Source organism: Entelurus aequoreus, linkage group LG04, assembly GCF_033978785.1.
Source record: "Entelurus aequoreus isolate RoL-2023_Sb linkage group LG04, RoL_Eaeq_v1.1, whole genome shotgun sequence".
Taxonomy (NCBI): Eukaryota; Metazoa; Chordata; class Actinopteri; order Syngnathiformes; family Syngnathidae; genus Entelurus; species Entelurus aequoreus.
Genome location: NC_084734.1, coordinates 47,575,724 through 47,598,856, shown reverse-complemented (window position 1 = coordinate 47,598,856; position 23,133 = coordinate 47,575,724). Strand labels below are relative to the sequence as shown.

The 23,133-nt window shown below is 40.5% G+C and overlaps 1 protein-coding gene across 1 annotated transcript in view; it reads left to right on the top strand.

Moving 5' to 3' along the window:
- The window catches only part of LOC133648692 (serine/threonine-protein kinase D3-like), a 28,163-nt gene that overhangs the window by 2,383 nt on the left and 2,647 nt on the right, over nt 1-23,133 (top strand). Inside the window, exons 3-15 of the mRNA XM_062045023.1 lie at nt 4,727-4,865; nt 7,776-7,907; nt 8,184-8,341; nt 11,784-11,973; nt 12,038-12,115; nt 12,183-12,363; nt 13,904-14,027; nt 14,105-14,182; nt 14,251-14,479; nt 22,484-22,536; nt 22,600-22,672; nt 22,736-22,842; nt 22,923-23,084. Coding sequence (XP_061901007.1) covers nt 4,727-4,865; nt 7,776-7,907; nt 8,184-8,341; nt 11,784-11,973; nt 12,038-12,115; nt 12,183-12,363; nt 13,904-14,027; nt 14,105-14,182; nt 14,251-14,479; nt 22,484-22,536; nt 22,600-22,672; nt 22,736-22,842; nt 22,923-23,084 — 1,704 coding nt within the window. The remainder of the gene's footprint in view (nt 1-4,726; nt 4,866-7,775; nt 7,908-8,183; nt 8,342-11,783; nt 11,974-12,037; nt 12,116-12,182; nt 12,364-13,903; nt 14,028-14,104; nt 14,183-14,250; nt 14,480-22,483; nt 22,537-22,599; nt 22,673-22,735; nt 22,843-22,922; nt 23,085-23,133) is intronic.

The following is a 23,133-nucleotide window of genomic DNA, read 5'->3' as shown; positions in this document are numbered from 1 at the left end:
CTCTTTGCATGCAGAAGGTCAGGACACGATATCTCTTTGACCAATAGAATACTTGCATCAGTACACTGCAACAAGTATATCGTGTACACTTTGTACTTGTCCTCATCATGTGCACTGCATTTTGTTGCAGTAATTACACAAGTAGTGCAGTCACCTGGACTCTGACTAAGGGATTAAAGGTCAAGTGCAGCCCTCCATGGTTCCTGACAACCACTCAGGCTTCCTGTTGTTTCCCAGCTGAGGTGAAGGCGAGCGGATGCCAGGAACGTGGCGAGTGTTTATCTCCTCGCTTCCCATCGGCCGGGCTGAGTGTACCCGATCGGCATGACGCGCGGAGGCCTTTGTGTGTGGCGTCACACGGCGCCCGCCTTGTATGTTTGCGCTCTTCGCCATCTCCGCTTGGCCGAGTGTTTGTGCAAATTGGGCGCCATAGCAAAGTCGTTAGCGCCTGTTTAGTGCGGCAGGAAACATCTGCTGACATCAGTGCTTCCTCAAAGCACAGCATACATCTTTGGAAAATAAGTATTGGATCTTCTTGAACTTCATCACTTTTGTGGTCGCTTGATCGCAACAAGCTAATGACAGTGTAAAAAAACCTCAAAATAATTGTGTGCTAAATTCATTTGTATTGTATTGAAGGCAATGTTTGATCCACAACATCACATACTACACATACTTGTTATCAAGCACAGAACTCAGGTGTTTCCTGTACATATGTGTAGTACTTACAGTATTTGTAGTAGTGTACTTGTAGATTCTTGTAATTGCAGTACGTGTAGTACTTAAAATAGTGTACTAGTAGTTTCTTGTAATTGTAGTAGTGTACTTGTATTTTAGTCTATATGTAGTATTTCTGCGAGTGTAATTGTATTTTTCTGTACTTATGGAACGTGTTGTTTCTAGTACTCATAGTAGTGTGCAATACTTGTAGTAATTGTAGTTTATTTTAGGTTTTAGTAGTACTTGCATTTTATTGTAGTAGTGTAACTGTGGTTTCTTGTAGTAGTGTACTTGTAGTTCCTTGTTGTTTTAGTACTTGTAGTAGTATAACTGTAGATGCGTGTGGTTGTAGTGTACTTGTAGTTTATTGTAGTTTTAGTATTGTAGTTTCTTGTATTATTGTACGTACTAGTACTTTCTTGTACAAACCCCGTTTCCATATGAGTTGGGAAATTGTGTTAGATGTAAATATAAACGGAATACAATGATTTGCAAATCATTTTCAACCCATATTCAGTTGAATATGCTACAAAGACAACATATTTGATGTTCAAACTGATAAACTTTTTTTTTTTTGCAAATAACCATTAACTTTAGAATTTGATGCCAGCAACACGTGACAAAGAAGTTGGGAAAGGTGGCAATAAATACTGATAAAGTTGAGGAATGCTCATCAAACACTTATTTGGAACATCCCACAGGTGAACAGGCAAATTGGGAACAGGTGGGTGCCATGATTGGGTATAAAAGTAGATTCCATGAAATGCTCAGTCATTCACAAACAAGGATGGGGCGAGGGTCACCACTTTGTCAACAAATGCGTGAGCAAATTGTTGAACAGTTTAAGAAAAACCTTTCTCAACCAGCTATTGCAAGGAATTTAGTGATTTCACCATCTACAGTCCGTAATATCATCAAAGGGTTCAGAGAATCTGGAGAAATCACTGCACGTAAGCAGCTAAGCCCGTGACCTTCGATCCCTCAGGCTGTACTGCATCAACAAGCGACATCAGTGTGTAAAGGATATCACCACATGGGCTCAGGAACACTTCAGAAACCCACTGTCAGTAACTACAGTTGGTCGCTACATCTGTAAGTGCAAGTTCAAACTCTCCTATGCAAGGCAAAAACCGTTTATCAACAACGCCGTCGGCTTAGCTGGGCCTGAGCTTATCCAAGATGGACTGATACAAAGTGGAAAAGTGTTCTGTGGTCTGACGAGTCCACATTTCAAATTGTTTTTGGAAACTGTGGACGTCGTGTCCTCCGGACCAAAGAGGAAAAGAACCATCCGGATTGTTATAGGCGCAAAGTTGAAAAGCCAGCATCTGTGATGGTATGGGGGTGTATTAGTGCCCAAGACATGGGTAACTTACACATCTGTGAAGTCGCCATTAATGCTGAAAGGTACATACAGCTTTTGGAGCAACATATGTTGCCATCCAAGCCCCTGCTTATTTCAGCAAGACAATGCCAAGCCACGTGTTACATCAACGTGGCTTCATAGTAAAAGAGTGCGGGTACTAGACTGGCCTGCCTGTAGTCCAGACCTGTCTCCCATTGAAAATGTGTGGCGCATTATGAAGCCTAAAATACCACAACGGAGACCTCCGGACTGTTGAACAACTTAAGCTGTACATCAAGCAAGAATGGGAAAGAATTCCACCTGAGAAGCTTCAAAAATGTGTCTCTTCAGTTCCCAAACGTTTACTGAGTGTTGTTAAAAGGAAAGGCCATGTAACACAGTGGTGAACATGCCCTTTCCCAACTACTTTGGCACGTGTTGCAGCCATGAAATTCTAAGTTAATTATTATTTGCAAAAAAAAAAAAAAAGTTTATGAGTTTGAACATCAAATATCTTGTCTTTGTAGTGCATTCATTTGAATATGGGTTGAAAAGGATTTGCAAATCATTGTATTCCGTTTATATTTACATCTAACACAATTTCCCAACTCATATGGAAACGGGGTTTGTAGTTGTAATACTTGTAGCAGCGTACTTGTAGTTTCTTTAGTTGTAGTACTTGTATTAGTGTACCTGTAGTTTCTTGTAGGTGTGGTACTTGTAGCGGTGTACTTGTAGTTTTTTGTAGTTGTAGTTCTTTTAGTGTTCCTTTAAAAAAAAAAAAAAGTACTCATAACATCAACTCATTGTCTGAACAAAATACACCTGTCAAAAATTCAAACCTATCCAAGTACACAGCTATAAATTCTACAACTACAAGAAACTACAAATACAACTACAAGATTATTTTTTTTACAGAAAAATACCAAATTAATTACACATAGCATTTTCTGTTTTCTTAAATTACTTTCAAATTCATGTAAAATTACGATATTTTCCACAAAACGTTTCATAAAAATTTCTGTAAATATAATGTTTTTGATCATTATTTGGTTTACAATGTTTTACTTTAATTTTACATAGACTTATATATAACAAGGTACATATTTAATGAAAGATAATTACTGTAATTTGACATGAATTTTAAAGTAATTTAAGAAAACAGAAAATGCTACGTACAATTAATTTGGTATTTTCCTGTAAAAAAAATAGAAATATACTGTACATAGTTTGTCATTACTGGCATATTACTTAAAATAACAGGCGGATTGTTTATTTACAGATAATGTCTTCAATTATACAGTTTTATAAACTATTTAAAAAAATAGAAAAATTACAGTAGAAATTTAGAGTAAAGGTACCATAAAAATAGGATTTTTTTTTTACAGTACTTATTTGTGTTTAATGTACATAAATGCTCTGTTGGTAACAACAAATGTGCTGATTGGTAGGGGATCAAAAACATATTTTACTTAATCTAATACAAATTAATTCATGACTTGTATTTGATGTTATTTCTTTATGTAGTTTTCATGTCAGATACATCAAATAAATCTACCATAAAATTATATACTGTATGTAGTATTCATATCTTTGTCAGGTTTGAATGTACTAAATCAGCACGGGATCAAATACTTCTTTTTCCCAACTCTATATTCATACAAATGTGTGTGTGTGTGTCTGTGTGTCTGTGTGTGTGTGTGTGTGTGTGTGTGTGTGTGTGTGTGTGTGTGTGTGTGTGTGTGTGTGTGTGTGTGTGTGCGTGTGCGTGTGTGTTCGGCCTTTTAGAGGATTAGCGTTCTCTATGAAGACTAAAAGTCTCTGATGATAATTGCATGAGAGCAGCACAGATTATGAGTTGGTGTTTTTGCTCCCACACGGTCAAAACATGTCCTGACCTCAGACAACATCCCTGCTCCTGTCACTGAGAGGTCAAAGGTTATGATGTGGTCTGGAGGATCTTGTAAACCCTGGTGACTACAACCAGTTAGTGGAGCCAACAGTTATATAGTCTGGTATGTATATATATATATGTGTGTGTGTGTGTGTGTGTGTGCGTGCGTGCGTGTGTGTCTGCGTGTGTGTCTGCGTGTGTGTTAGCATGGTTAATGTGGGATTAAAGGCAGATTGAGTGTGCATCAAAATAAGAGCACACTGCTGAAGAAAGATGTTGTTGGCTGGCAGGTAAAAGTCAGGTCAAGTAGTAAATGCGTAGTAAATGTGTGACTTTGTAGTAACACTTTAACGCAATAGTCAGCATAGGGGTGCATGTGCGTAATGTTGTATGTTGCACGTTGACTCGATATAGAATGTAATAATTTACCGTAATAGGAGCAAATGTGCAGCAGTGTCCAAACACACAACTGATACACACGCAAAAACACACAACCGCTATAAAACACATGCAAAGGGAAAATGCTGTAAATGTCAAAAGGCTGACAGCTAGCTTGCCTAACTTCTATTTATTTCTGTGACCTCGCAGCAACTCTTATTCATGTGTATTTGGAGTTTGTAGCATTTTTCTTTTGCATTTGTGTTTTTCTTCTTCTTGGTTTTGGATCATTTGTGAGTTTGCAGCATCTGCTCATGTCAACCAGCATAAGAACGACCAACTGACTTCCCTGGTCATCTTTTGTGTGCTTGCTTTCTCCTCCTCCTCAGTTTCCAGAATGTGGATTCTTCGGGATGCAGGACAAGATCCTGCTCTTCCGCCACGACCTCACCTCAGACAACATCCTGCAGCGCGTCACCTCAGCTGAGGACATTCATGAGGGAGACCTGGTGGAGGTTGTTCTCTCAGGTCAGCAGTTTCTTCTTGTTTTTCTGTTACTGTACCCTTGCTTAACAGTCAAGTAGTAGTTATAAGTAATAGAACCTTTATTTAACCAGATAAGAAAACCCATTGAGATCAAGATCTCTTTCACAAGGGTGACCTGGCCAAGAGGTCAACAGCACATGTCACAGAGCAGTTTCAAAATAAATACATTAAGACATACATTTTAAAATACATAAGAGAACTGTAAAACAACAGAGATTTACATCTTTAAAAACACAGGCACTGTGCAAACGTCTCTCGCTGTTTGTCCCTCAGGACAGAACGGAAGGCTCCAAATGGAAGTAGTTCTGTAAGTTTCAGTTTCGTCTGCAATTCATTCCATGCAATAGGGGCAGCAATGCCAAAAGCTCTTTTGCCAAATTCAGTCCGTACATGAGGAACAGTTAAAACATACAAATTGTTAGAACGTAATGCGTAAGAGCTGCTTTTTCTTTGTAACAGAGTACACAAGTATGGAGGTATTAAACCTAAAAGAGCCTTATAAATTAAAGTCAGCCAATGTGTGTATCTGCGTGCACTCAATGAAGATAAGTCTGACTTCATATACAGTTGACAATGGTGGGTGAGACTACGACAGCCAGTAACAAATCTTAGTGCTGAATGAAAAACAGTGTCCAAGGACTGGAGGCATTTAGATGAAGCACTAAAATAAAGCACGTCTCCATAATCAATTACAGGCAAGATCTGGTCAAGTAGTAGTGATAAGTAATGTAGTAGTGATAAAAAACAGTCAAATAATAGTGTTACGTAACTGTCAGGTAGTAGTGGTAATGTAGTAGTAATAAGTAACGGTCTAGTAGTAGTAGACTTAGACTTAGACTTCCTTTATATTGTCATTCAAATTTGAACTTTACAGTACAGATAAGAACAAAATTTCGTTACATAAGCGCATGGTAGTGCAGGATAAAAAAGCAATAAGGTGCATATATAAATAAATAAATAGGTTACTGTACAGATAAATATGTTGCACTTTTTCACATGCATCCACGTTTATGTATGTATGTTATACTGTCTTTTTTATTCCAGCGAGTTAATCCATTTTGGGGGGAGTTGAGGGGATAATTATGATGCGTTCAAGAGTCTTACGGCCTGAGGGAAGAAGCTGTTACAGAACCTGGAGGTTCTGCTTCGGAGGCTGTGGAACCTCTTTCTAGAGTCCAGCAGTGAAAACAGTCCTTGGTGGGGGTGGGAGGAGTCTTTGCAGATTTTCTGAGCCCTGGTCAGGCAGCGGCTTTTTGCGATCTCCTGGATAGGAGGAAGAGGAGTCCTGATGATCTTTTCCGCCGTCCTCACCACTCTCTGAAGAGACTTCCAGTCTGAGGCACTGCAGGCTCCAGTCCAGACAGAGATGCTGTTGGTCAGCAGGCTCTCTATAGTGCCTCTGTAGAATGTGCTGAGAATGGGGGGAGGGAGCTGTGCTCTTTTCATCCGACGCAAAAAGTGCATGCGCTGCTGAGCTCTTTTTACAAGAGCTCCGGTGTGTAGGAACCAGGTTATATTGTCAGTTATCTGCACCCCCAGGAACTTGGTGCTGCTTACTATCTCCACCGCTGTGCCGTTGATGAAAAGTGGAGCGTGGCTGGACTGGTGCTTCCTGAAGTCAACGATGATCTCCTTGGTCTTGTCGACATTCAGGACCAGGTTGTTGGTTCTGCACCAGTCAACCAGATGTTTCACCTCTTCCCTGTAGTCCATGTCGTTGTTGTCACGGATGAGGCCCACTACTGTCGTGTCGTCCGCATACTTCACAATGTGGTTAGTAGTGGACCTGGCGCAGCAGTCATGGGTCATCAACGTGAACAGCAGCGGACTCAGGACGCAGCCCTGGGGGGAGCCGGTGCTCAGGGAGATGGCACTGGAGGTGTTGTTGCCCACTCTCACAGATTGGGGTCTGTCTGTGAGGAAGTCAAGCAGCCAGTTGCATAGGGAGGTACTGAATCCAAGTATAATAAGTAACGTCTAGTAGTAGTGATAAGTAACAGTCTAGTAGTAGTGGTAATGTAGTAGTAATAAGTAACGGTCTAGTAGTAGTGGTAATGTGGTAGTAATAAATAACGGTCTAGTGGTAGTGGTAATGTAGTAGTAATAAGTAACGGTCTAGTGGTAGTGGTAATGTAGTAGTAATAAGTAACAGTCAAGTAGTAGTGGTAATGTAGTAGTAATAAGTAACAGTCAAGTAGTAGTGGTAATGTAGTAGTGGTGAGTAATGGTCAAGTAGTACTTATAACTAGTGGTAGTGGTAATGTAATAGTGATAAGTAACGATCAATTAGTAGTAATAAGTAACAGTCAAGTAGTTCTAGCGATAAGTAATATAGTAATGATAAGTAACGATCCAGTAGTAATGATAAGGTGTGTACTTGCTAAACAAGTAGTAGTCCAGCGTTTGGCAAAGCAGTTGTGCCAAGGAGAAGCCAGAACTTGAAAACCATCTTCTGTGGTTAAAGTATCCTGTTTGTTTTCTGGTTTAAATTGTAGTTATTTACCCAAAAGCTAAGCAGTTTTATTTCCTTACAGTACCAAAAATAAACCGTGCCCTTAAAACCGAAATACGTACCAAACCGTGATAATGGCATACGGTCACACCCCCCAAAAAATACAACAATTCAGACCTCAAACGCTTTTGAGCGCCATGCTTGATTTTTTTCGTGTCACTTCCTGAGTTGTGCATGGCGACCGCTTCCTTTCTAGCGTGCCACTGCAGACGGCGTGGTGTGTTCGGGTGTATTCCACCGCCACAAACAGTTGACACACAAACCCACAAAAAAGACAATTTGTTAAATACTGTCACAGGGAGGAGCTTCCTAATTGGCTGAAACATGGTGGGGGCGGGGTCAGCGAAAGCAACAGGTGATGTTTGCTTCTGTGCTTCCAGCTGTGGTCACGGCCGAGGACTTCCAGATCCGCCCTCACACGCTTTATGTGCACTCCTACAAAGCCCCCGCTTTCTGCGACGACTGTGGCGAGATGCTGTGGGGGCTCGTCCGCCAGGGCCTCAAATGTGAAGGTACGTGCATGACGTTTCACTTTTGCACGCTGAGGCACCTACATGGGCGTTTGCACTACACTGTAAGAAGTTTATGTAGAAAAATGACAGACTGTGTACTATTGAGGAGCTAAGTGTACTTCACTGCACAGTCATCATTTGAAGTGTGTTGACAGTACTGCCTTTTAACATACTTTTTTAACATTCTGAGTTAAGTGCACGGATTACAGTTAGAACTGAGCGAGACTTGGACCGCAACTAGTAGTCCAGACTTTGAGTGTGTGTCTTTGTGTACAGGCTGCGGTCTAAACTACCACAAGCGTTGTGCGTTTAAGATCCCAAACAACTGCAGTGGCGTGAAGAAGAGACGAGCCTCAAACGTCTCCCTGCCCGGCGCTCCCGCCCCCGTCGTCCGCCCGCCTTCCATGGAGCTCCCCTCCACGCCGCAGGATGAGGTAGCGTACGTTACGTCCGCTTGTACTGAGACCTGTTCATGTGTGACTGAACACACCACGTTGTGTAACCATGGCACGCACACAACACACACTCACACACAGAAGCTGATAGCTGCAGGCAAAGCACTGGATTTTCCATCCTGTTGCACAAACACGCACACTTACACGTCCACACACACGTACGCACGCACACACACACACGCTTACACATCCACACACACACACACGCGCACACACACACACACATACACACACACCCAATGGCTGCATCATTAAAGGGTCATTTGGGTTTGTTGACAGGCTATGCGTTGTTTAGTTAGTTTCAATAGCATGTTGTGTGAAATAATGTTAGACAATAAAAAAGTGTGGCGGGTCCATAAGAGCGTGCAGAAACATGTTTTTGATGTTTTAGCACTAAGATGACCAATTACCATACAAAGTCACATGCTTCCTGTCCAGCACCAGCTTGAAGGACAAGAACTCTCTTTGTTCTGTGGAGGGGAACCATCTGATTGGTCCAATTCTGCTGAATGCACTCTTATCAATCAATCAATGTTTATTTATATAGCCCTAAATCACAAGTGTCTCAAAGGGCTGTACAAGCCACAACGACATCCTCGGTACAGAGCCCACATACGGGCAAGGAAAACTCACCCCAGTGGGACGTCAATGTGAATGACTATGAGAAACCTTGGAGAGGACCGCATATGTGGGTAACCCCCCCCCCCCCCCCCCCCCTCTAGGGGAGACAGAAAGCAATGGATGTCGAGTGGGTCTGACATAATATTGTGAAAGTCCAACACATCAGCGAAAGTCCAGTCCATAGTGGGGCCAGCAGGAACCCCCCCCCCCCCCCTCTAGGGCACTCTTTCCCTCCTTGTTAGTGTCACATCACATGTAATTACTATAACGTACTTACTGTACTGTATGTTTTCTTGGTCAATGATAGGGTTAGTATATTATACATTTGATTGACTATAGCTGCTTTACATTTTAATATTTACTTTATTAATAGACAGATTGCATAAGAAAAAACGCATTTATTATACAATTTTTTTTTGTAAAAGTGTCATATTTAAACAATGTTATTTTATATATATAGTCAAAGTCAAAGTCAAAGTCAGCTTTATTGTCAAACAACTGTTTGTACAGGACATACAGGTGGACGAAATTACGTTCCTCTCACATCCACGGTGTCTATAAATATAAAATGTAAAAGAAGAATAAAAAAGACAACAATTTAAACAGTCGCATGAGGGGGGGGGAAATATATATATATATATATATATATATATATATATATATATATATATATATATATATATATATACAGTCGTGGTCAAAAGTTTACATACACTTGTGAAGAACGTAATGTCATGGCTGTCTTGAGTTCCCAATAATTTCTAAAACTCTTATTTTTTGTGATGGAGTGATTGAAGCACATACTTGTTGGTCACAAAAACATTCATAAAGTTTGGTTCTTTTATGAATTTATTATGGGTCTACTGAAAATGTGCCCGGATGTTGGGTCTTGGGCGCAGTTGGGTGTTCCAACAGGACAATGACCCCAAACACATGTCAAAAGTGGTGAAGGAATGGCTACATCAGGCTAGAATTAAGGTTTTAGAATGGCCTTCCCAAAGTCCTGACTTAAACCCCATTGAGAACATGTGGAAAATGCTGAAGAAACAAGTCCATGTCAGAAAACCAACAAATTTAGCTGAACTGCACCAATTTTGTCAAAAGGAGTGGTCAAAAATTCAACCAGACGCTTGCCAGAAGCTTGTGGATGGCTACCAAAAGTGCCCTATTGCAGTGAAACTTGCCAAGGGACATGTAACTAAATATTAACATTGCTGTATGTATACTTTTGACCCAACAGATTTGGTCACATTTTCAGCAGACCCATAATAAATTAATAAAAGAACCAAACTTCATGAATGTTTTTTGTGACAAACAAGTATGTGCTCCAAATCACTCTATCACAAAAAATAAGAGTTGTATAAATTATTGGTAACTCAATACAGCCATGACATTATGTTCTTTAAAAGTGTATGTAAACTTTTGACCACGACTGTGTATATATATATATATATATATATATATATATATATATACAGTATATATATATATATATATATATATACGTATATATATATATATATATATATATATATATATATATATATATATATATATATATGTATATACAGTATATATGTATATATATATATATATATATATATATATATATATACTGTATATACATATATATATATATATATATATATATATATATATATATATATATATATATATATATATATATATGTATATGTATATATATATATATATATATATATATATATATATATATATATATATATATATATATATATATATATATATATATATATATATATATATATATATATATATGTAAATATTAGCACGGTGAAAGGCCACGGTACGCTATTATTGTGTGGTATTGTCCCAAAAAAAAGACTTAGTAAATATGCCATAGTATGTCAAATGAAGTTGCAGAAATGTTAAACACATTTACAGTAATTGAACACAAACATAATCCTAAAATGCCAATATATTTTGGGGGTGATGGTTTATCAAGTAGCTTTTCATATTACTCCTCATTGTGGTGTGCAGTGTCTGCGGTCCCACCGCGTGCTTTCCCTCGGCGTATGATGAGATTAGCATGCGACTTGCCACGTGGCGATTAGACATAAAGGAACTTTTTAAAAATGTTTTACTGATCAGCAAGTCATTGATTTGCTCAAAACGTGGTGACAGTATGTATAGTAAGAATGAAATGTACATTTTGAAGGTCTTTGCAATAATATGGCATACAAGGTACACCTGATGTCCAGTATATTTATAGATATTATAAAAGAACACCCATAAACATCTTTACATAGTGCATGTATATATACATTATAAATATAAATATATATATATATATATATATATATATATATATATATATATATATATATATATATATATATGTATGTATGTCTGTATATCTATATATCTATCCATCCATCTTCTTCCACTTATCCGAGGTCGGGTCGCGGGGGCAGCAGCCTAAGCAGGGAAGCCCAGACTTCCCTCTCCCCAGCCACTTCGTCCAGCTCCTCCCGGGGGATCCCGAGGCGTTCCCAGGCCAGCCGGGAGAGATAGTTTTCCCAACGTGTCCTGGGTCTTCCCCGTGGCCTCCTATCGGTCGGACGTGCCCGAAACACCTCCCTAGGGAGGCGTTCAGGTGGCATCCTGACCAGATGCCCGAACCACCTCATCTGGCTCCTCTCGATGTGGAGCCAGATATGTTTATCTATATACTGTATGTTTAATTTATATTTATATATATATTTATCTATATACTGTATATTTCATTTATATTTATTGATGTGTGTGCCGGTGCAAGCAGCGCCCCCTCCTGGGCGCTGGTAAGCGTAACTCTCTGCTGAGCGGCCGTCCCATCTGGATGGAGAAGATGGTCTTGAGTCGAGTCAAAGTGCCACACACCTTCTCCGTCCACACGTACACACGACCCACCATCTGCCAGTACTGCAAGCGGCTCCTCAAGGGTCTCTTCCGCCAAGGCCTGCAGTGCAAAGGTCATTTACCAACATTTAATGTTTCTTTGAAGGGTGACAGCTGAAAGTTATTTATGTGCTTCAGATTGCAAGTTCAACTGCCACAAGAGATGTGCGGTCAAAGTACCGCGCGACTGCCTTGGCGAGGTCGACTTTAACGGAGGTGAGTTCTCGCCGCACCGCCCGCTGGACGCATGTGGAACTGCAACCTCATATTTGTCGTTAAACAGAGGCGTCCAGTCCCACTCTGGACTCAGACGTCACGATGGAGGTCGACAACTGCGACGTCGGCAGTGATGGAGGTCACAGCCTGGATGAGGACAGAGCGTCCACACCCGAAGACAAAGTGTTCTTCCCAGAGGGACCCTGCACGGACGGTGATCGGGACGACGAGTCGCCACAAGCCATCAGGTGACATTTTTACCTTTTCTTTTAAATATCTTTTTTTTTCTAATGTCTAAATCTCAGCCAAAGCTAGACTATTAAACATTGAATAATCATAACATGTTCTCTGGAGAGCAGTTTGCCACCTCAACAAAAAATAGATTTTCAATCAAAAAAAGATTTGCAAACAAAAGAAAGTTTCGGTTTCAAATTTTTTTTGGTTACATTTTTTTTTTGTGGTTACAACTAGGGATGTACTGTATACCGTCTGCCAGTATTTTTTTGGTACCAGTTCCTAATTGGGTAGGTACAAGAAGGCCTTTAAGATTCTGGACGAGTGATACTGCTATCGATATTTCTTTTATCCAGTTGACCGTCGTCGTTATGACATGCTGTCATATTCACTTTAACTGCCGCTACTATGCATGGGTAAATGATAACCAACTTGGAATAATCACAAATAAGGAGGCAACACCACACAAACTTTGTAACACAACAACATTTCCTCCTCAAAAGTCCCTCAGAGTCATGCATGCTAATAAGAGTTAGTGTCAGTTTGAAGTGAACGCCACTTAAACATGTAATCCACTCAAACATTTTAAATAATCACTGGGTCTCCTCACATTACATTCACTGAAGGCAACGTGATAGTGGACCCCCCAAGACTTTTTGGTAAGCTGTCTGTCATGATGCCACGCCCCTCTCTGTTGATGCCATGCCCCCCACGCTAAATCCAGGCAATAAATCTGTATCTGAAAAAAAAAGTATTTGAATATATTAAAAAAAAGAATTGACACTGCACAAAAAATGATATGAAACTTAAAAAAAGTATCTGTAAAAAATACGATTTGAATATGAAAAAAATGATAAATGGGTTATACTTGTATAGCGCTTTTCTACCTTCAAGGTACTCAAAGCGCTTTGACAGTATTTCCACATTCACCCATTCACACACACATTCACACACTGATGGCGGGAGCTGCCATGCAAGGCGCTAACCAGCACCCATCAGGAGCAAGGGTGAAGTGTTTTTTTTCAAGCACATCCATCCATCTATCCATCTTCAGCCTAAGCAGAGAAGCTCAGACTTCCCTTTCCCCAGCTACTTAGCCCAGCTATAATAAATACATATATACACTGTATATATATATATATATATATATATATATATATATATATATATATATATATATATATATATATATATATATATATATATATATATATATATATATATATATATATATATATATATATATATATATATATATATATATATATATATATATATATATATGGTCTAAATTGGCTGTCAAAGTTGACCAACTTCTCTGTTTTTGTCCACAACCTTCTACTATACAGGTGAGAGGCATGATTTATAATCTAGAATTACCTTTCACCAGGTAACTGGCGTTTGATGTGATCAATGCACCACTAAAAGTAGGTTTTTAACGTTAGCCCTTATAATAACAATATCGCTAATACTTGGTCAATATTCAAGTCATGAAATGTAAATGGAGTCATAGAGTAGCATTCGTGTGTGCATCATGTGTGTGTCTTTTTTCAGCCCGTTGACCAGCAGCTATATCCCTCTGATGCGAGTAGTTCAGTCCATCAAACACACAAAGAGGAGGAGCTCCACTGTGGTCAAAGAAGGTTGGATGGTCCACTACATAAACCATGACAATATGGTCCGTGCCACACACACACAAGCACAGACACACACACGCGCATACACAAACTTAATAAATGTTTACGATTCTTGCAGAGGAAAAGACATTTTTGGCGTTTGGACTTCAAGTGTCTGACACTGTTCCAGAACCACAGTGCAGCAAAGTTCTACAAGGTGATGAAAGATTTCAAAATAATGATGATCAGCAAATTTCAGCTTATAAACTTTCTGTGTGGATGCAGGAGATTCCGCTGTCGGAGATCCTGCGGGTGGAAGCAGCCCAGGACGTTGGCGGTCTGTCTGAGGGCAGCAACCCTCCCTGCTTCCAGGTGGTCACGTCCAACACGATCTACTACGTGGGCGAGAATGATGGCGGCCCTTTTCGGGAGGCGGGTCAGAGTTGGGAGAAGGCCCTCCAGCAGGCCATGATGCCAGTCACGCCAAAGCCCAGCAGCCAGGAGCGGGACCACAGTGAGTCTTTGTGTTCTTGCTTCTGATGCAACAGAGGCCAGCTGGTGTGGCCGTGCAGGAATATGTTGATAAAGCTCACTCCCTTGACAGTTCAGTCTTTTAGCTTGTGTAGCTCTCTTGCAATCTCTTTCAAAGGACCCAGGTTTAAGGCCCAGGGTGGACCAGGCGGGTTACACTGAGTCATCACATTTGTTACGGTGGTGACGCAACAGGAAGCAGATTAACAAAGAATCTAACTTTGAGCGGCGTCTCTGTTTTAATGGCCACCTCCCGCTGAAAGTAAAATGATTGAAGGGATTTTCTCCTTCATTTCGCCCACATTCATCCACTCCTATTCTGGAAATGAGCTTTAATGACGGAACGGACCTTTAAGTCCTTTTTACCTGTTGAGTGCATAAAATTAAACGCGCCATCATCCTAATGGACACGCCATCATGCTGATGGAGGCGTTATGCAACACCTTTTTTGGTTGTACATCAGCCCACAATGACAGGAAGTCCTCCTCAAGATAATCCATCATCAAGCAGAGAAGTCAAAGTCTCCATTGGTGCACTTGCATTTACACTTTGTCTTTTTAGTGCATACTGTAAGTGTGCAATTGCATACACTTACACTTAGTTTTTTTACTTAAATTTAATCACATCAGAAATTAATTTAATAAAAATGTGATTCATAAAAAAAGGTCATGTGATTAATCAAATCAAATCAAACTTTATTTATTTAGCACTTTTCATACACAGGCAAGTGGGAAACACAAAATACGGTACAAAAAAAAAAGAAATCACACAGCACTATTGACAATAACAAAGCAAAAACAAAACATGGCATGGCATTGAGGATTTGAGGAAAACGTCACATTTGAGGCGTTCACACTGAATAATAACCAAAATTGACCCCATCTAAAAAAATAATACAAAACATATGCTAAAATATATGTAATAATAAAATATGAATAATATAAGTAATACGTTAATAGGTTAATAAAAACAAACCATTGAGAAAATAATAGTATTAATATTGAAATTTAAGAAAGAAAACAACACAATAAATGATTAAAAAAAATAAAACATTTACATGATAAGTAAAAAGCTTGATTAAAAAAATTTGTCTTTAGCCATTTTGAAAAAGCACTTGCATATTTAGTATCGGTCTTTAGAGTGCATAAGTGTGCACTTGCATACTTACACTTTGTCTTTTGACTGCATTAGTGCTGACTGGTGATGAATGTGCACCGATGGACACTTACCACTCTCAGTAGTGGAAGGTGAGGCGCTAACAGGAGTGTTTGCATTTCATCATTGGAAAGGACAGAAGAAACAGTTATTTTTTGTGATGTTTTCTATGGTGGATTGGGAATATATAAATCTAATACTAGATGTAGAGCTAGCTTGGACATTTTTTAAATACCTTTTCAGGCAAATTATAAATAAACATGCACGTTTAAAGAAACGCAGAGTGAAGGGGCGAGCAAATCCCTGGTTTTCTCTAGAACTGGCACACAGAATTCATGAGTGTAATACGGTGTGGGATAAGGCAAGACAAAGTAATTCTGCCACTGATTGGTCCTTTTTTAGACAGCTATGAAATCAATGCACTTTGCTTATCAAAAAGGTCAAATCGTTTTCAAAATATTTAGATAACAGGACCCAGTGAACATGAGGGCTTTCATTTGGAATGTGTTAATGTTCATAAAGGGGTGCCACAGCAATTTGTTTTGGGGCCCTCCTATTTATCTTGTACATCAAATATTTAGAACAACATTTCTCTGATGAGATTATGTATATTTATGCTGATGATACAATTATTTATTGCTTTGGATCATCTCTGGAACAGGCTGTTAATTCCCTGCATATATATGAATGCTATTTGTTCCTGTCTTCAGATGGTCGACTCGGGTTACCATGAGGTTCGTCACAAACTGTAGAACCTTGACACACCACTTGTACTCCCAGGTGGGATGGCCTTTCTCTGTCCACTAGGACAGTGGTCCCCAACCTTTTTGTAGCTGCGGACCGGTCAACGCTTGAAAATTTGTCCCACGGACCTGGGGGGGTTAAAAAAAATATATATATATATTTAAAAAAATATATATATATATATATATTTTTTTTTTTCATAAAGAAATACAATCATGTGTTCTTACGGACTGTATCCCTGCAGACTGTATTGATCTATATTGATATATAATGTACATATTGTGTTTTTTATGTTGATTTAATTTAAAAAAATTAATTAAAAACATTTTTTATTTTTATTTTTTATTTTTATTTCTTGTGCGGCCCGGTACCAATCGGCGGTCCGCGGACCGGTGGTTGGGGACCACTGCACTAGGAGACAGTGTCATTGCTACACTTTTTATTTATCAGACTCTTCTGGGCGTATTGCCCTCTTACATGTGTACATTGATTACACAGAAAAGTACAGACTCTTATGCACTGAGCTCCAACGATCAGCTGTTGCTCTCTGTCCCTTTTGCTCACACAGAGCTGAGGAAAAAAGCTTTTGTCTATGCAGCCTCTTGTGCTTGGAACATGCTACACAGAGACTGGAAGCTGACTGTTTATCCTCAAATGCTTTTAAATCTAAACTGTAAACATTTGAAGCTGCCTCAGTTATTTGTAACTGCTTTACTTGATGGCTATGCTATCATTTTAATGTGTAATATAATTACAAATGTAATTATATATGTACCTTTGCTGTCTCTTGGCCAGGACTCCCTTGAAAATTAGGTTTTTAATCTCAATTGGATTTTTTACTGGTTAAATAAAGAATATTACTTACAGTAAGTGTACAATAACAATAATAGATTTTGGAAACTACACTACACTGTCAGCATTCACACGCGGAACTAAGTGTACTAATTGTAATTATTAAAATATACTGATGCAAGTTTTTTATTTTAGACACAGTTGAGGTCTGAAGTTGTGTACTGTAGGTCAGTGGTCCCCAACCACCGGGCCGAAGCCCGGTACCGGTCCGTGGACCGGTTGGTTCCGGGCTGCGGCCGCACAAGAAATTGAAAAAAATAAATAAATAATAATATTTTTTTTTTTTTTTATTTTTTTTTTTTTAATTAAATCAACATAAAAAACACAATATATACATTATATATCAATATAAATCAATACAGTCTGCAGGGATACAGTCCGTAAGCACACATAATTGTATTTCTTTATGACAAAAAAAAAAAAATTGCTGTAGGTTCTGTAAGTTGACCTGAATGTCAGCAGGTATTGATCACAGTCCATTAAAGAAGCTCAGTAGTAGCTTATTAGTGGAAATTGACTGTCAGGCACATGAAAATAAACATTGTTGTCTGTGGACATTCTCATTCATCCAGGCCATTGTATTCTCAGGGCATTCAATCGATCGCAACTGGACTGTTTGGTTTGTCTTAGGAGACGTTTCGCCTCTCATCCAAGCAGGCTTCATCAGTTCATGCTGACAGATGTAGATTGGTCAGATCTCGTCGAGCAACGGGTGCCAAAAGCCCAACTATTTATACTCCAACTCCAGGAGAGTGTGCCAGGGCAAGGATAGTTCCGCCCTATCGTAGTGAGAAAAACAACTGTCAGTAGAATTTCCCCTTGCTAGCATTGAGGTATTGTGTGGCAAAACGTTTCGCTGTGGAACGACCACTATCAGCCCAAAATCAGTCGTAATCACCCATGTTAGCATTCCATTCCATGTTGTAACAAATGGCACAATAGGTGCATGTGTGACCAAAATGTTTCTCATTCCTGTTATTTGTTGCAGGCTAAATTGCAGAGTCTTTAGGAATAGTTGAAAGGACAGTGTTGTATGTGAGTGATAAGTGGTGTCGCAGACCACCTCCTCTGTTTAGGGATGGTTTTTCAACTTCAATGTAGATGGCTTCCCTTACTCCCCTTTTGTACCATCCGTCCTCCTTGTCCAGAATCTGTACTTTTTTGCTCTCAAAGGAGTGCTGTTTCTCCCTGAGGTGGAGGTAGGCAGCTGAATCTTGGCCTGAAGAGTTTGCCCGTCTATGCTGTGCCATGCGTCGGCTTAGTGGTTGTTTTGTTTCCCCAATATATGAATCAGTGCATTCATCATTACACTGGATATCATACACCAGATTGTTTTTGTGGGTGCGGGGTGTCCGTTCTTTAGGATGCACCAGTCTCTGTCTCAGGGTGTTGCCTGGTTTGAAGTGTACTGGGATGTTGTGTGAAATTCCCACAAATTTTTGCAGATAGACCTGATACATATGGAATGACATTTTTTTTGTGCCTGTCACCTTTTTCTTTCTCATCCACTCTGTTCTTGTTCCCTCTAGAACTGGATGCACTTTTCACAAACGACGAGCTGGGGTAGCCACAGGTTTTGAGGGCTTCCCTCAAATGCTTATGCTATTTCTCCCTGGCTTGTGGGCTGGTGGGAATGCTATCAGATCTGTGTTGTAAGGTTCTGATAACACAGAGTTTGTTTTTCCAATGGGTGGTGTCAGTCGAAAAGTAGGGTTTTGGTAAACCTCGACATGGAAGCCAATGTCTTCTCCAATGTCTTTGACATCCTCACTTGTGAACCTGATGTTTTTGTCCATTTAGTTAATGTGCTCGGTGAGGAGTTGCACTTTTTGGCTTCTGATTTTCACCCATGTGTCATCCGCATATCTGTACGTCTGACTTGGTGCTGTTCCCTTAAAAGAGCTCGGAGCTCTCTTTTCCATGTCCTGCATGTAAAAGGTTTGCCACAGTTGTGGATACAGGTGATCAATTGGCACAACTTTGTTTTTGACGGTAAAAAGTTCAAAGTAACGTAGTATTAAGTCAAAATTCTAGGAATAGGCATATCTGTTCTGGGTTTAGTGTTGATCTATCTTGTAAGGTGTGATCATCTAGTACAGTGTTTTTCAACCACTGTGCATGAGTGTCTGCCCTGATGGAGCTGCAGCCATGGTCGGATCACCAAAGGCTTTGTAAGCAGAGTGAAGGAAAGAAATCCAGATGTGATCGTTATGCATTGTTTCTTACACCGTGAGGCCCTCGTGGCCAAGACTTTACCAGAAGATCTAGCCCCTGTGATGAATGATGTTGTGCACATGGTAAACTTTGTAAAGACACAATCTCTGAAAATCCGCAAATTTGAATCTTTGTGTGAGGAAATGAGAGCGGAGCATAAGGCCTTGCTGTTTCATAGGGAGGTCCGATGGTTGTCGAGCGGCAAGGTGCTGGCCCTTGTGTATGAACTGCAGGAGAAACTTAAAATGTTTCTGACAAATGAGGGGTCGAATTACTCAAAGCTGCTTGCAAGTGATGTGTGGTGTGCAAGGCTGGCATACCTGGCGAATATTTTTCATCATCTGAATGAACTGAACACATGAATGCAAGGCCGAAATGAAAACTTGCTCACAAGTACGGATACAATAATATTCCGCTCAAAGGTGCATCTTTGGCAACAACATGTGAGACGTGGCAACCTTGAAATGTTCCCACTCACCAAGAAATGGTGAGTGGGAACATTTAACAACTCTGGAGGAAAATATGTCATTTTATTTCTCTTCAGCTTTCACTGAATGCCTTGACTGGGTTAGGGACCCATACAGCTCAGCAGTTGTTGGAAAGGACATGACTTTACAGGAGCAGGAGGAACTAACTGAACCGAGACAAAATCGTGGTTTGGACCTTTGGACAGTTTTTGGTTGACTGCTGTCAATGACTTCCCCATTCTGGCAAACAAAGCTATTTTAACATTACTCCCATTTTCCACAACATACTGTATCTGTGTGAAGTGATCTTCTCAAGCCTAACTGCTATAAAAACTAAAAACAGAGAGAGACTGAGGGTTGTTGAGGAAGAGCTCCATGTGTGTCTGTCTTCAATTCCAGCCAGGATATCAGCTCTGTGTTCATCCAAACACTCACACTAAGTGAGTAAAATATACTGAAATTGACATTTTGTACATGCAACTCTTCAAACTCTTCATATTGTAACAGTAAATTGTTCCCAAATAGTATTGCTTCTGTCAGAATAAGCATTATTTTCTTTATTCCTGCTAACAGAATGTTTTTGGAGAGAATTAGAGTTTGCAAAACACGTTGAAGTTTTCTACTACCTCTTTAGTTTTAAGACCACATTGTTGTGGCATTCCGTGTTCCAGCTGTATTTTTGATGTGGACATGTTAAGTGCACTTTTTATTTGAAAGAAGAAATATAAAAGATTATAAAATAAATGTTTGTGTTTATTTGATTCTTATTCAAGACACTTTGATAATAATTACTATATTGTTAATATAGGCGGCTACAGAGTATCATTTATTTAACATTTTTGGTTGGTAGTGTGCCTCACTAATTTTTTAATGAAAAAAATGTACATTGGCTCTAAAAAGGTTGAAAAACACTGATCTAAAAGACGTTGCCTCACAGTCCCTACTACATCCTGGATTAGAATACAGATGAACAGGGAGGTGACATCGAAACCAATGTTAGGGCTGTGAATGTTTGAGCCCCACACGATTCGATTCTTGGGGGTAACGATTCGATTCAGAATCGATTCTCGATTTAAAACGATTCTCGATTCAAAATCATCCACCCATTCATCTTCTTCCGCTTATCCGAGGTCGGGTCGGGTCGCGTGGCAGCTGCCTAAACAGAGAAGTCCAGACTTCCCTCTCTCCAGCTACTTCGTCCAGCTCTTCTCGGGGGATCCCGAGGTGTTCCCAGGCCAGCTGGGAGACATAGTCGCTTCAACGCACCCTGGGTCTTCCTTGTGGTCTCCTACCGATCGGACGTGCCCTAAACACCTCCCCAGGGAGGCATTTGGGGGGCATTCTGACCAGATGCCCAAACCACCTCATCTGGCTCCTCTCGATGTGGAGAAGCAGCGGCTTTACTTTGAGCTCCTCCCGGATGGCAGAGCTTCTCACCCTATCTCTAAGGGAGAGCCCTGCCACCCGACGGAGGAAACTAATTTTGTACCCGTGATCTTGTCCTTTCGGTCATAACCCAAATCTCATGACCATAGGTGAGGATAGGAACGTAGATTGACCGGTAAATTGAGAGCTTTGCCTTCCGGCTCAGCTCCTTCTTTATTACAACAGATTGATACAGTGTCCGCATTACTGAAGACGCCGCACCGATCCGCCTGTCGATCTCACGATCCACTCTTCCCACAAGATTGCAATGTACTTGAACTCCTCCACTTGGTGCAAGATCTCTACCCCATCCCGGAGATGGCACGCCACCCTTTTCCGGGCGAGAACCATGGACTCGGACTTGGAGGTACTGATTCTCATCCCAGTTGTTTCACACTCGGTTGCGAACCGATCCAGTGAGAGCTGAAGATCCTGGCGAGATGAAGCCATTAGGACCACATCATCTGCAGAAAGCAGAGACCTAATCCTGCAGGCACCAAACAGGATCCCCCCAATGCCCTGGCTGCGCCGAGAAATTCTGTCCGTAAAAGTTATGAACAGAATTGGTGACAAAGGGCAGCCCTGGCAGAATCCAACCCTCACTGAAAACGGGTCCGACTTACTTACTTACTTACAATGTGGACCAAGCTCTGACACGATCATACAGGGAGCGGACCGCCACAATCAGACAGTCCGATACCCAATACTCTCTGAGCACTCCCCACAGGACTTCTCGAGGGACACGGTCGAATGCCTTCTCCAAGTCCACAAAGCACATGTAGACTGGTTGGGTAATCTCCCATGCACCATCGAGGACCCTGCCGAGAGTTTAGAGCTGGTCCATGTGGAGGAGTTATTATTAAGTTGTAATCTTTGAACTTTCTTGTTTGTCTTACGTTGGTTATTTTATGTTATATAAGTTGGGCTTTGGTTGTGAAATTCATCACCTTTTCACAAATCTCTTCAGGTAGGATTGTTTTGGTAATTTAAGGAGTAATTCGTCAGATTTTACTTTCAGGTTTTCAGTTGTAAAATTGACATGTCTTACTCTCTTGTTCAAGAGTTGTTTTTGCCCCTTGAACAGAATTGTGTCTGTTCTTATTCTAATAAACATTCTTGTTTCTCCACAGAGGAACTCTCCCTCAGCATATCTGTTTGTAACTCTCACATCCAGGAGAACGTGGTGAGTCCTTCATCTTCTTCATCAACATCATAACATAATAACTTCCTCATCTTCCTCCTGCAGGATATCAGCTCCGTCTATCAGATATTTGCAGACGACGTGCTCGGTTCCGGACAATTTGGGATTGTCTACGGAGGTGAGGTCTTCCGCTGTGATGTAGACTCTGGAGGTTCTGAAAGTTGATGGCTGTTTTTGCCAGGTAAACACAGGAAGACGGGAAAAGACGTGGCCATCAAGATCATCGACAAGATGAGGTTTCCCACCAAGCAGGAGAGCCAGCTGCGCAACGAGGTCGCCATCTTGCAGGTAGCGTGCCTCAGGGCTCGTTAGCACTGACCCCAGCAGAACACATTCCTTTTTCACTGCTTGTGTTGCTGCTCTATCAGAACCTCCACCACCCCGGCATCGTTAACCTGGACTGCATGTTCGAGACCCCAGAGCAGGTGTTTGTGGTCATGGAGAAGCTTCACGGCGACATGTTGGAAATGATTCTATCCAGCGAGAAGAGCCGCTTGCCAGAACGTCTCACCAAGTTCTTGGTCACGCAGGTGGGCGGCCCCACAACCATTTACTGAGAATCGAACATAAACGTGTTTG